At 36.2% G+C, this 14,237-nt stretch overlaps 1 protein-coding gene across 2 annotated transcripts; it reads right to left on the minus strand.

The window, feature by feature from the left end:
• Positions 1–168: 168 nt before the first annotated feature.
• Positions 169–11,219, minus strand: LOC105222143 (uncharacterized). Of its 2 annotated transcripts, XM_049448450.1 has the most exons (5): positions 11,120–11,194; positions 10,900–10,964; positions 8,838–9,213; positions 5,272–5,584; positions 169–2,292 (listed from the first exon to the last, which is right to left on the minus strand). In XM_049448450.1, the coding sequence occupies exons 1-5, from the start codon at positions 11,125–11,127 to the stop codon at positions 1,087–1,089; spliced, it is 1,968 nt and encodes a 655-aa protein (XP_049304407.1). In that variant the 5' UTR covers positions 11,128–11,194; the 3' UTR covers positions 169–1,086. The 2 variants fall into 2 exon arrangements, with proteins under 2 accessions (XP_049304407.1, XP_049304406.1); XM_049448449.1 differs by having other exon boundaries at positions 10,900–11,219.
• Positions 11,220–14,237: the final 3,018 nt, after the last annotated feature.

Here is a 14,237-nt window from a genome sequence, read left to right on the forward strand (position 1 = left end):
TCAATTTGAACATGGTTTAGGATTTCTTCGTCCTTATTAGGTGTTTTTATTTAATTTTGTTTACAATGAATAAAGTTAATTTTGTGTTTTTATAAATCATGATTTTCTGATGGAAAAAACGTCGTTGATTCAAAGCAATAATCTGATAAGTGTTACGGTAAATTTTTCCTAGCTTACTCAACGGTCAAATACTAATTTGCTAAATTTCGTCTCAGTCACGAATACGAAAATCAGTCCAGCTCATCCAGCTTGTCGATTTACTAGAAGATATTTCAAATTTGACTTTAAAAAATGTTTTTTGAAGCTTCACACTATTAATCCGCTATCGAAACGTTACTCTAGATTACTCCGATAATTGAACTTTTGGTTGTTAGCAAAATCAATCTCGCCGCAATTTAGGTGCTCTGATTGGACATTGTTCAAGAGGTTCACCCGTTCCGCGGCAAAATTTTTTTGTACGCCTTTTGCCGAATGTATGCAGGAATGCGACTTGGAATCATTTTGTCACTTTCTTCTATTTAGTAATGAACGAGAGCAAGACGAATATCTCCTGTCATCAAATAAACAGTCGTCGCATTCGTAATTTTTTCCCTAAGAAGTATGTGTCGGAAACGCCGATGTTGGATCACTATGGTATAGTATTTTCAAGAAACTTTTTTTATTTGTGAAATGTATTATAACTTCGAACTTTTTTCGTGTTAAAACTTCAATTAGACCAAATATTATTTCATTTATTATTTTTATTTTTATATGGAATGAAAATATATACATATATGAACAAGTATTTCTAATAAAATTTAAATAATTCTTAACTTAAATCACACAATACATATGTATATTGTATATGTAATTTTATTACCTTTTATTAATACTTAAAGTATGTTAATCCATCATTCTTTGTCTTTTAAGTACTTTTGTTTCAAACATTATCGACAATGCCATAATACTATTTCTTATCACAGATTATGTTTAATGATAATTCGTTTTCGTTGAGTGATCTGTTTCAACATAGTATTACCTACGCTTATAATAGTCAAAATTTATACTAAAATTAAAATTAAATTTAAAATATACATATGAACATTATCATTCTTTGCAAATGCAATATTTCTTAGCCTCTTTTAAATTAATACAGCCTGCGGTGCTTTCATATGAATCAAGTCGAGATATATCTTCAACATTGATCGAGATCGCCTTTGAATTCATATTGTAAATAGCTGTCGCTTGAAATGACGGCTCTTTTGGCAGTGCTTCGAAGGTGAGTCGGTACGTTGACTGATTTGGTACATCAAACATCTTCAATTCAGCTGAATTTAAATATTTTAAAGTCAAATTAGCGCATTTATCGCTAATATTTTTATTAACCAAATATTGATTGATTTCCTTAAACACCAGGCTGGTAATATTACTTATGAGTTCATCATTTTTATCTACTGTTTCGTATGGTACGCAAGTACACCAATGCTCCGGAATGCCGGCATCATTGCAGTTGCGATTCTCTGGTATTTCACGAAAAATGCTAGCTCCACGTATGGTGCCATTTAGGTAAGGAAATTCGTTTTCCGGTTCGGCCACCTCAAGTATATGTCTCATGGTCGCATAAATGTCGTATGGCGATGTCAAACGCCGCTGATTTATTTGTAGGTTTCTCATAAAATCCGGATGTTCGTTTTGATACCACGACGGTATCGATATAAACATTGTGGGTAATCGTTCTTCTAAAAATCCAGATTTTAACCATAGTAATGAGCCCCAACGCATTCCATGGTCTGAAAAAAATATCACGATTGAACGTTCCAGAATGCCGTCACTCTTCATTCTCGTAAGATATTCCAATATTTTCGTATCCATTGTTGCTGGCATCTCAAACGCATTATGACTAAATGAGTTGGCCCAGAATAGTCCAAAAAGCGGATCCGCAGGAAAAATATTCCCAAATTGTAGCATTAAATCAAACACATATTCAGCATGATGTTTACGACCAACACAATATTCCAGACCGGCCTCTTCCACAATATCTAAATTTCTGGTGAGGGCCATCAACATGGGCCTGAGGTAATAATCGGTCGGCTGTTGAAGAAAACCGCATTTTATATAATTAAATGTACTCATGCCATTACAATCTTCTGCATATGCTGTTTTATAACCGTAATTTTTAAAATTATTCCAAATTAAATTACAAATTGGGTCATTCAAACCACCCACAGTTGTTGGGCGACATTTTTCTTCACCTGTGGTTAAATTGTACGAAGTTAACACAGCCAGCAAATTGGGGAAAGTATTATCGCCTATCTGAAAAAAACACATGTTAAATAAGTTTATAGTAAATAGCGCTAAATTGCGTTATATTTTTATAGAAATAAATTATAACAAAAAAGGAAAACGTTTTAACTTCGATTGCACCGAAGCTTTAATACTCTTCACAGGCCCATAAAACGATTTATCAGTTTGCATGACAGTTATATGCTATAGTGGTGCGATCTGAACAATGTGTTTGGAGCTTGTAGCGCTGCTTTGGATAATTATTTATACCAAATTTCGTTAATATATATTAGGTCTAATCATGGAACCCTTTTGATCCGAAAACTGGCCGATGGGATCGAATCAAATTACGTTAAAATTATTGAAACCGTATCGAAAACAAATTTCTCGATAAAATAAATTCTGTAGAGATGGAGGAAAATGTTTAAAAAATGCTAAATATGCTTATTTCCGATTGAAAATTCTTTCCTCATCGAATTCGATTTTGGTGTGGAATGAATGATTAGACTAATTATCAAATAAAACGATTTTCCATACAAGAACTCCGTCATTTGGCAGCTAAGTATAGAGCGGGTGATCCAAGTAAAAGTACTTTTTTCATTTTCGACCGAAAAGACTACGTCCATCACGCAGTCTGGAAAATATAGCAGCCGTAGCTGAGTAGTGTACGCTCAGACCGTGGAGAGTCGATTCGGCGCAACAACTCGGACTGACGTATAAAACAACTTTAACAAGAGCTGAAGCCGTTCGACCTTACCAAGCGACGTCGTTAAAATGTTCCAAGAAGATCCGACATTTTCTAATAAAATTTTGTTCAGCGATGGGGTCGCATCAATCAATGTAATTCTTGAGAGAACACTTCGGTTAGCAGATATTTTCACGTTTGGGCCGGTCGATTGGCCACCAAAACCGTGTGATATCACATCGTTACACTTTTTACTGTGAGGATATGTAAAGTCTAAAGTTTATCCGGATAATTCCGCTCGATTCAGGCCTTGGAGCAAAACATGACGTGTGTCATTCGCAGGTTACCAGTCGAAATGCTTGAACGAGTCATCGAAAATTTGACTCAACGAATAGACCATTTGAGACGTAGCTGCGGCCAATATTTGAACAAAAAATTAATGCCAAAGAGTGTTCTTTCGAATAATAATAAACATTCCCCATTAAATTTGAAGTTTCTGTTATTTTTCTTAAAACAAGTAGAGAACTTTGAAAGCGCTGACGTGAGTGTAAAACATTAAATGGGTACTATTTTCAATTAATACACATATTTCTTCCAAAAAAATATAAACAAAAAGGCTCGTTATTTGGCGTGCAATTTTCTGGAAGTTTGTAAAGAGGCAGCTGTTTTTATATATTTTCTCGTTTTCGGCCAACTTAGTACTTTGAATCTGTGTGGTAAAATTTTCAGATAAATTTAGTTAGGTGCATACTCATATAGTATGAAAATTCGATTTTTGAAACTTTTACAGGTATTGCTAATAATCTTGAAATAAAATTTATTTAATAAAAAGATTATCTTAAAAAGTTGTGTAGTTAAGACTTACAGTAACTGCTGCGTATTTTCGAGCTCATTTAAGTTATGAGGTGACTCAAGTAGTTTCAAATTATTTGAAATTCTCAATTCTCATAAGAGCTTTATAGTTCTTTTGAGTTTTGTGTGCCTTTGCATTAATCTGAGTACTCATTGTAGATGAATTTTATGATGTGATTTTGTAGAGTATATTAAGATGCACTTTCGGAGTACTCTGAGTGTGATACTCATGAATACTGTATAAGTATATATCATTGTAAAGAACGTAACTATTAAATTTATTTTATTCATAAGTGCACCTGTTGCATAAAAACTGCATTTGAATGTGTGATAAACTGTTTTAACTTGTTTTTGCTTGTTCATGCTTATCGAAGATACTAAATCTTCTATACTCATAAAAGAAATATACATAAGTATGTAAATATGCGCAGTCACTGTTCCTCTGTTAGCGCTTTTGTGTTTAAAACCACTTGAAAGTCATCGCTTGGGCACGTTTTCTTTACTGAAAGTCAAAAAGCTTAGTTAACCTGATCTGAATATCCATGAAATTAAAAACGGAAATGATTTATAGTTAAGTATAAGAGCACATAGAGCAATACAATTTACTTAGAGCTTTTGACATTTCGAAATTTAGTTGTCCAGCCGCGATATCAATAAACTCGTAATTTGAGGAAGAAGGACTAGCATTTAAAAGACTAAATATACGCTTTAAATAACTCATTATAGAACCCGTAGTACGAGTAATACTAAAAGGAATCTAAAGAACGAAATAATTTTCGCAGGGAAGTTTTCGCTATAAAAAAGAGAAGATATTTTCGGTAAGACACTTTTGCGCAATACCGAAGAATTATATATTTTTTTAAACTTAACTGGTAATATGAAGTGTCCGACGAAGTTTGCAAGAGAGAATCGTCAGAGACCCTATAGAATGTATACCATGTAGCCATGACCGTTAGTTTTTCCCTCAGTTTTTGAAATATTGAACTGAAATTTCGCACATGTACTTTTCCCGTAAAAGCTGTTCATTTGTCGGAACTGTCGATATGGAAGCATTAGCAGCTATAGTTATGCCAAACAAACTGAATAATAAAAATCAAGTTTTTGTAAGGAAAACTATTTTTTCTGAAAAGTTATAGCTTCTGTGTAACCAAAGTAAACGTTTTTCCGTTTTGTTTTCAAAATCATATGGTTACAAGGTTACAACTTTTAGCAATTGTAAGGCAACTCAGCCGATGTGTAGCACGGATTTTCTGTTGGCGTTGGGCTAAAACTAAAACATTAGACTTTCATCTGTTTTAAACTAAAGTAAAGGGCGCGGCCGCTTTGTACTACTTTGACCAGCAATTATTTATTTTATAACAAGTTGCTGCCAGCAACCAAGCATACCGCTTTCAACGACTATTTTCAGCTTCACTAATGCGGCAAAAATTTAAATTTCATATCGTCAACTGCATTTTCATAAAACAACTCACTTTATTATAGCCTTGTAACTCGAACCAATTATTCATCTGCAAATGTTTAAAGGTCTCCGGCATGGTACGTCGTAAGTTTATACGGGAAACACTATCTATGCCCAATAATAATACATTGGGCTTCTTGCGTGAGCTTGTTGTGTGCTTATCACTCGAGTTAGTGGCACTGTTATTTTTTTGTTGAACGAATGAGAAAGCATCCTTTTGAATGATGGTAGTATTTGCATCCTTGCTCAATGAACATTCGGTAATTATATACTCAATGTGTAGAGGCACCATAAAATCCTGATGAAATGTAGAGCATGGCAGTATCCTAAATAGTTAAAATAGAGTAATAAAATAGTGTGGATATAATTTAAATGTAAGTACCATTTTTCGTTAATATATACTATAATTTAAATATCGTTAACAAAACTAAATCCAAAACCATTAAGAGCTCGTTAAAATTTGTATATTACTAGGGAATACCTTGATATAAATATTAGAGAGGTTAACAAAGAAATATGGCTGATATTAAAAACTCCACAAAAGCAAATTTTTCGAATTTCTTCGAACGCCATTGCCATCTATGTATAGGGTGATTTTTTAAGAGCTTGATAACTTTTTTAAAAAAAAAAACGCATAAAATTTGCAAAATCTCATCGGTTCTTTATTTGAAACGTTAGATTGGTTCATGACATTTACTTTTTGAAGATAATTTCATTTAAATGTTGACCGCGGCTGCGTCTTAGGTGGTCCATTCGGAAAGTCCAATTTTGGGCAACTTTTTCGAGCATTTCGGCCGGAATAGCCCGAATTTCTTCGGAAATGTTGTCTTCCAAAGCTGGAATAGTTGCTGGCTTATTTCTGTAGACTTTAGACTTGACGTAGCCCCACAAAAAATAGTCTAAAGGCGTTAAATCGCATGATCTTGGTGGCCAACTTACGGGTCCATTTCTTGAGATGAATTGTTGTCCGAAGTTTTCCCTCAAAATGGCCATAGAATCGCGAGCTGTGTGGCATGTAGCGCCATCTTGTTGAAACCACATGTCAACCAAGTTCAGTTCTTCCATTTTTGGCAACAAAAAGTTTGTTAGCATCGAACGATAGCGATCGCCATTCACCGTAACGTTGCGTCCAACAGCATCTTTGAAAAAATACGGTCCAATGATTCCACCAGCGTACAAACCACACCAAACAGTGCATTTTTCGGGATGCATGGGCAGTTCTTGAACGGCTTCTGGTTGCTCTTCACCCCAAATGCGGCAATTTTGCTTATTTACGTAGCCATTCAACCAGAAATGAGCCTCATCGCTGAACAAAATTTGTCGATAAAACACATTTCGAACCGAACACTGATTTTGGTAATAAAATTCAATGATTTGCAAGCGTTGCTCGTTAGTAAGTCTATTCATGATGAAATGTCAAAGCATACTGAGCATCTTTCTCTTTGACACCATGTCTGAAATCCCACGTGATCTGTCAAATACTAATGCATGAAAATCCTAACCTCAAAAAAATCACCCGTTATATGTATTTCTGTGAATTGGAAGGCGGGAATCAGTTTTTTTTTCATAGAAGAAGAGGACAAATATACAGGCTAAGATTCCTCTTATTGGTTAAGCTATCCCTTGTTAAGTTATTTTTTCAGATGAAAGATTAATGTTAACGTTATACAAAGATGAAATTTTACAGTGATTCAAAATGTGTGGTTATGTAGAGACTTTGTGTAAAAGTTGGTCACTATTTACCTTAAGAGGAAAGTTGAAGTTTCATAAAATAGTGTTTCAATATTCGGCATTAAATTATATTATATCAAGTATTATACATTCACTTAATTTTGCTAAGATATCTTACATACTAACCGACTTTCTTTAACCTACGTATATAGAGGCTAAGGAAGTATTGAGTATCTGATTTATTCAATTTTGGTATTACGACTAAAAAGATTATCTGTTAGTTTCATTAACGTACATTATGGAATGAACAATATCTAAGGTATACAGTTAACGAGATATGCGGTGTCGGGTGGATTTCACCTATTTTCGCACCGGAAGGAGCTGCCGAAACTAATGGGTAAGTTTGGTTAATACCGCTTTAGTGGTTTGTTTGATATGTACATTAAACAGTTTGAGGTGTCGCTGTGACGTCCACTTTTTGACACGGTTAAATCACCGTTTAATTACCCAATAGCGGCACTAAATATTTTTGTTAAAGTTTCTATAAGTTTTAAAAGGGCAAATTCTAAACGAAACTGTTGTGTAAGTGTGATTGTTCAGCTGTTTCTTACGCAAAGGCCTTATGGGTTGCACGATGTGCATGGGTTAGTTTTCGCGTTAATTCTAACGGGTGATTTTTTTGAGGTTAGGATTTTCATGCATTAGTATTTGACAGATCAAGTGGGATTTCAGACATGGTGTCAAAGAGAAAGATGCTCAGTATGCTTTGACATTTCATCATGAATAGACTTACTAACGAGCAACGCTTGCAAATCATTGAATTTTATTACCAAAATCAGTGTTCGGTTCGAAATGTGTTTCGCGCGCGTGTTTTGTTCAGCGATGAGGCTCATTTCTGGTTGAATGGCTACGTAAATAAGCAAAATTGCCGCATTTGGGGTGAAGAGCAACCAGAAGCCGTTCAAGAACTGCCCATGCATCCCGAAAAATGCACTGTTTGGTGTGGTTTGTACGCTGGTGGAATCATTGGACCGTATTTTTTCAAAGATGCTGTTGGACGCAACGTTACGGTGAATGGCGATCGCTATCGTTCGATGCTAACAAACTTTTTGTTGCCAAAAATGGAAGAACTGAACTTGGTTGACATGTGGTTTCAACAAGATGGCGCTACATGCCACACAGCTCGCGATTCTATGGCCATTTTGAGGGAAAACTTCGGACAACAATTCATCTCAAGAAATGGACCCGTAAGTTGGCCACCAAGATCATGCGATTTAACGCCTTTAGACTATTTTTTGTGGGGCTACGTCAAGTCTAAAGTCTACAGAAATAAGCCAGCAACTATTCCAGCTTTGGAAGACAACATTTCCGAAGAAATTCGGGCTATTCCGGCCGAAATGCTCGAAAAAGTTGCCCAAAATTGGACTTTCCGAATGGACCACCTAAGACGCAGCCGCGGTCAACATTTAAATGAAATTATCTTCAAAAAGTAAATGTCATGAACCAATCTAACGTTTCAAATAAAGAACCGATGAGATTTTGCAAATTTTATGCGTTTTTTTTTAAAAAAAAGTTATCAAGCTCTTAAAAAATCACCCTTTATTAATGTATTAGTCGGTAGCCGACTTGACTTGTTGGGATATGAGTTTGATGCTCGCTTGAAGTCCCATTCCAACGACTGCTGAATTTTGTCTTGAGTACATGTCAAAGCAGAGAAGTTCACTTCGCTCCCGAACTCAAGGCGTGGATATAGTTGTTCTAAAACATTATTATTTTACGATAAATTTAATACAGACATTCTGTCTACCAAAACTAGTTTCTTGCATAGTAAACAAACAATATGTGCCGATATCGTATTATCTAAATTCAACGGCCAACAACAAGCACTTCAATTCATTATTAACTCACTCAAATTCATTATCAGCATTTCCACCGCTGCCACTTCGCACAATTTGCCGATAACAACAGCCGACATCCATAGCGCTGGCATTTAGAGGTTTAACAGCTCGTTCAATGGCCTCCACATTCATATGTAGAAAGTATTGTCGTGCGTTTAGCTGATAGTTGAGTGTTATGAATGATTCGTCGTTTGTACAACTGGTGTAGTTAAAATCTCGTCGATTGAAGAGTTCCGACACACCTTTTTCGAAAGGATCCACAAATGGCACACGACATTGCGAAGTATAAATAAAATATTTTTGCAGCTCTTGTGTTGGTGATGAGGACTTTGTTGAAAATCTTGTTATTGCTGATGATGTCGCTTCGGTTATTGCTGCTGGGATTGCTGTTGATACACGTATATTAATGGAGTTAGTTGGGAACAATTAATTAGTTATGATTTTCACTTAATGAATAGTTATCAGCAATATTTTTATACCCTGAACATAGTGTATTGGCAGAGATTCTCATACTCAGATGGAAATGTAGGAGATCCTATAAAATATGCAAATAACGGGTTTTTCAATAAAGACGCTACAAAAGTAGACCGATAGGGACAACTTACGACGCAATTTTTCCCACTCTTTAGGCATTTCTCTTCAGTAATTTTTGCCATTTCATCATGGAGAGATATACGATCCAATAATGAGTCAAACTTTACTACCGAAAATCGTAGTCAGTGGCCTTAACTTTAAGAGCGCTACGTCCAATTTATGGCCGTCATAATCGTCCTGTTAGATCAACAATTGCACGTCTAGTGGAAAATTTTGAATCCACATGCACATGGAACATGTTACCGCGTCAGTGGGTTTTTCACACGTCGTTCTCAAGATTTGGACATCTCTGTGACGTTGTTGTGGCGAATTATGCATAAAGATCTTGGCCTACATCCTTACAAGATCAAACTGACGCAAGAACTGAAGCCGCTTGACCCACCAGAATCGTCGGTGTTTCGTGAATTGGACTGATCAACAACTTGAAAATTATCCAAATTTTCATCGAAAAATCATCTTAAGCGATGACGTTCATTTCTGGGTGAATGGCTTCGTTAATAAGCAAAATATGCGTTTTCGTCAGACAGCATTCCATGCGTAATCCATGAGTCATCCTGAAAAAATTACGGTTTGGTGCGGTTTATGATGATCAAGACCGGCACGTTACTGTGAATGGGAAACACTACCGCTCAATGATAACCGAATATTTTTAGTCCTAATTCGATGATATGGACGTGGACAATATGTGATTCCAACAAGACGGCGCCACCAGCCACACAGCGAATATCACAATCGATTATTGAAAACCAAGGTGAACGTGTTATTTCACGAAATGATCCAGTCAATTGGCCGTCTCGGTCGTGCTGCGTCAAGTCTATGGTCTATGCAACAAGTCAGCGACGATTTATGAACTTTGTATGAATATCGAGCGTGAAATTGCAGCAGCATCGGCCGATTTATGCTTGAAAACCGTCGAAAATTGGGCTCAGCTTTTGGACTTCTGCAAGCGTGCCCGTGATGGCCATACAAAAGAAATCAAGTTCCATACATAATGGGATCGAATGTACTTTCACAGGAATAAATAATTTCACTACCTTTGTTGTGTTCTTATTGAAAACCCCGTTACGTTAAAAGATTAGCGTGATGAGTTGAGTTGATTTAGTTATGTATGTATTATCGGATCACTATAGCATATAGTTGCCATATAAACCGAACCATCGGAATCAAGCGCTTGTATGGAAAGCTTTTTCATTTGTCGAGATATCTTCACGAATTTCGGCATGTGTTATTGTAATCTACAATCTCCAAAGAAATTGTTCAGCTCGAGTCACTACAGCATATAGCTGCCCTACCAACTGATCGAGAAAAATTTAGTTTTTTTACGAAATATTTTGTATTTGTGAAGGATATTAAGCTTCGGTGTAACAGCGTAAACGTTTTTTTTTTCACAATAAAAATTATTATCAACATAACGGTAATTGGTACACACAAATTTTTGCATTTAATATTTTCGTCAATGATATTTGCATATTACTTACATTTTTGTAATTTTTTATTATTAACTTTTGCACTGTTATCCACAAAATTAATGTTGTCTATGTCGCTAGAGGATTGCCAATAAAGCAAGTGTAGTATAAAAATGATCATACAAAATATTATTATATATTTCGATTGAATTTTTTGCGCTTTGTATGCATTATTATGTAGTAATTTATATTTTATTTTCGACATGATTGCAAGTATTTTTTAATAAGATACCTAAGCATATATTTTTGTTTAGAAGACTTTTGTTAGCATTTCGATTTGTAATATGATTTCTCACGAACTTAGTTTTCGGCACTAAAGCCCTACTTGACTTCACACTTACCTATTTATATGTCAACATCATTGCAATTTTTTATTTTTTTTTATCTCGATAACTCGGCTTTTACTGTTCGCTATTGGCTGAGTTCGCGGTTCGTTAGAAATTACATATACTTCTTATCGCTCATATTTTTTATACTAGCGGGCAATTGTGTTGCACACAAGTTTAGTGTATAATTTAAAAGTTGTGAACCGAATTGCTTGGACTTAAACTAGTCAATAAAGTAAAACCTCCAAAATCTGGAAGGGCGTTCTAGATATGTATGTATGGAACTCGGTTTCTTTTGCATGACCACCACTTAACCCAATTTTCGACCGTTTTCAAGCATAAATCGGCCGATACTGCAGCAATTTCACGCTCGATATTCGCTGGCTTGTTGGCATAGACCATAGACTTGACATAGTCTGACAATTGACTGGGCTATTTCGTGAGATAACACGTTCACCAAACTTAGTTTTCAATAAATCGATTGTGACATTTGCTGTGTGGCGCCGTCCTGTTGGAAACACATATTTGTGCCTCATCGCTGAAGATAATTTTTAGATGAAAATCCAGAGCATTTTCAAGTTGCTGCTCAGCCCAATTCACGAACATACGACGATTTTGGTGGTCAATCGACTTCAGTTGTTGCGGTAATTTGATCTTGTAAGATCCTTTCGCAAAATTCTCCACAATGACGTCACAGGGATGCACAACGCTTGAGAGACTGATTTGGGTTTTCCTCAATTGATGTGTTGGCGGCAGCAATATTCTGGATACTACAGGCACTTCTTTGTTTCACTGGCATGGTAACATTTTGTACTGTGCTTGTGGATTCAAATTTTCCTACTTGGCGCTCAATTGTTGACCTGGCAGGACGATTATGACGACCATAAATTGGACGTAGCGCTCTTAAAGTTGAGGGCACTGACTCCGAATTTGGGTAGTAAATTTTAATAATTTCGACTCGTTGTTGGATCGTATATCTTTCTATGATGAAATGGTATACCTTACTGAAGAAAAATGTCGAAAGAGCGGGAAAAATAGGACGTCGTATACTGTCCGTATCGGTTTACTTTTGTAGCGTTCCTATTGAAAAATCCGTTAATTTCCTAATAACGCATTGCACACAGGTACAAATAAAACTCAGAATTTACTCTTGGGGTTCATGGACCTCTTAATAATTTTGTTCACAGTTCTTGGAAAAAATATGCAAACATCCCAGCAAAAATCAAATACATTTGTAGCATGTCATTTATAAGTAATAATATAAAAAACTGCAACCGTTTCTCGTTTACTCTAAATATAAACATATGTTTTTAAAGCATTTTTATTATTGTTGTTTTTTTGTTCACTTATTGCAAAATGACAAAGTTTCTGGAAACTCTATTACGTAAAATTAATTTTAGTTAAAATTTAAAAGTTTTTAAATTGTTTCTGAAAGAGTCTGTAACGAGTTTTTCTATGTTGCCGCTATATGTACACACATAGCTTTTCGAAAGTAAACAAGGCGGCATTCTCAGAAGAAACTAGAAACAATTACGAGAGTTACATGTTTTAATAATTGTGCAAAAACACTTGATGGTGCACTATATAAATATCGTGAAATGTTACGCAAATTGCAATATAAAACCACTTCCGGCTTCTTGGTAAAATTATTTGTAAAACAAGAAAAAACGTTAACTTCGAAGCCATAAAAATTTTCACTGGTGCATTTTTTGCAGCGCAAAAGGGTATACAAAGAATTTTTTGTCTTAAAATTGTTCGATCAGTTCGTATATCTCCAAAACTGAGGGACTAGTTCGCGTATATACAGTCAGATAGACGGATATGGCTAAATCGGCTCAACTCCTTACAATGATTAGTCATTTATACATACAATAAGTATGTATAACATTTATAAGGTCTCCGACATTTCTTTCTGTATACTAAAAATTTCGTGGCACAATCATAATGGCGGGTATAAGAAAAAAACCCTACAAAATATATACATATTGGACATGTGGAGTCGCACTGTGGCCGGGTGCCAGGTCCACAGCACATCAAAGGTTTTACATCGGCCTCGAAGCCGACCAAGTTGGAAAAGTTGTCGGTTCCACCTGATGCATTTTGCAGAGTGATTAGGGCCTCGGACGCCCTACTGTCCGCAACATATGCATATCATGGCTTGTTTGTGGCCTGTGCCACTTATTGGACCGCGATATGGTGAGAAACAGCGATGACGGTCTCTGGTTACCGAAAAATCTTCGCGATGCTACGTTGTGTGATGCTTAACACGTCGCACCGAATCGACGTATGATTGTTATAAAGCGTGCTGTTGCATTTAGGCTTAAAAGAGGCTTGAGAGTGTAATTGCTGCGGAATGATTGGAGATCCGATGATGACGCGGAGATGGAGGTATATCCAGGGAGCAAGAGGCTTCTGGATGATAGCGTCAGGTGTAGGTGGCAAAATCGTTGGGACAATAGCCCTAACAGTCGGGTGACTTACGAGTACATCCAGGATGTTAGGGTTGTTGAGGGTAACCGAGTCTTCAGATTCTGTCTGGGTCAATGTTTTTTGCTTACAGTTCGTGGGCCTCTAAATGCATTTTTGCATCAGAGATACCTATCTGATAGATCGGGGTACTTGTGTGATTCTAGGATTGGGTGCACGTTATTCCAGAGTGAAAGATGTACTCGGACATTAGGGATCTGCGTAGTATAGGAATTAGATAGACTGATGGACGTTTAGATATTAGCGGAGTGATGTCTACTAGTCGGAATGTCGAACAGTTAGGGCCGTTTGCGCGTGAATTATTTAGACGGCGAAGGCATTTCCACTCCCATGGAGTTCGCCGCAACATACTCATGAGGACTGGTGATCGTAGTGATTGTGTTTAAAACGTGATGGGTTTCGAAAGTTACCAAGGTGTTTAGTGTGTCCATTCCACAATGCCCATTGGTATTGAAAAATGCCTGGCATTTTGTACGCTGTGCTTTTGAGCGCTGCTATAAACAGGTGCTTTGGATATCTTAGGAGGTTTTGATGCTT

The sequence above is a fragment of the Bactrocera dorsalis genome, chromosome 2 (genome assembly GCF_023373825.1).
Source record: "Bactrocera dorsalis isolate Fly_Bdor chromosome 2, ASM2337382v1, whole genome shotgun sequence".
Classification (NCBI taxonomy): Eukaryota; Metazoa; Arthropoda; class Insecta; order Diptera; family Tephritidae; genus Bactrocera; species Bactrocera dorsalis.

Bases quoted from the DNA above. Each gene is read 5' to 3' on its own strand.
- LOC105222143 (XM_049448449.1), bottom strand. From the start codon at position 11,092: ATGTCGAAAATAAAATATAAATTACTACATAATAATGCATACAAAGCG. The intron at 9,214-10,899 runs GTAAGTAATATG...GTGTATCAACAG, and splicing joins TAATAAAAAATTACAAAAAT to CAATCCCAGCAGCAATAACC. The intron at 5,585-8,837 runs GTGAGTTAATAA...TTAACTATTTAG, and splicing joins AATGCTGATAATGAATTTGA to GATACTGCCATGCTCTACAT.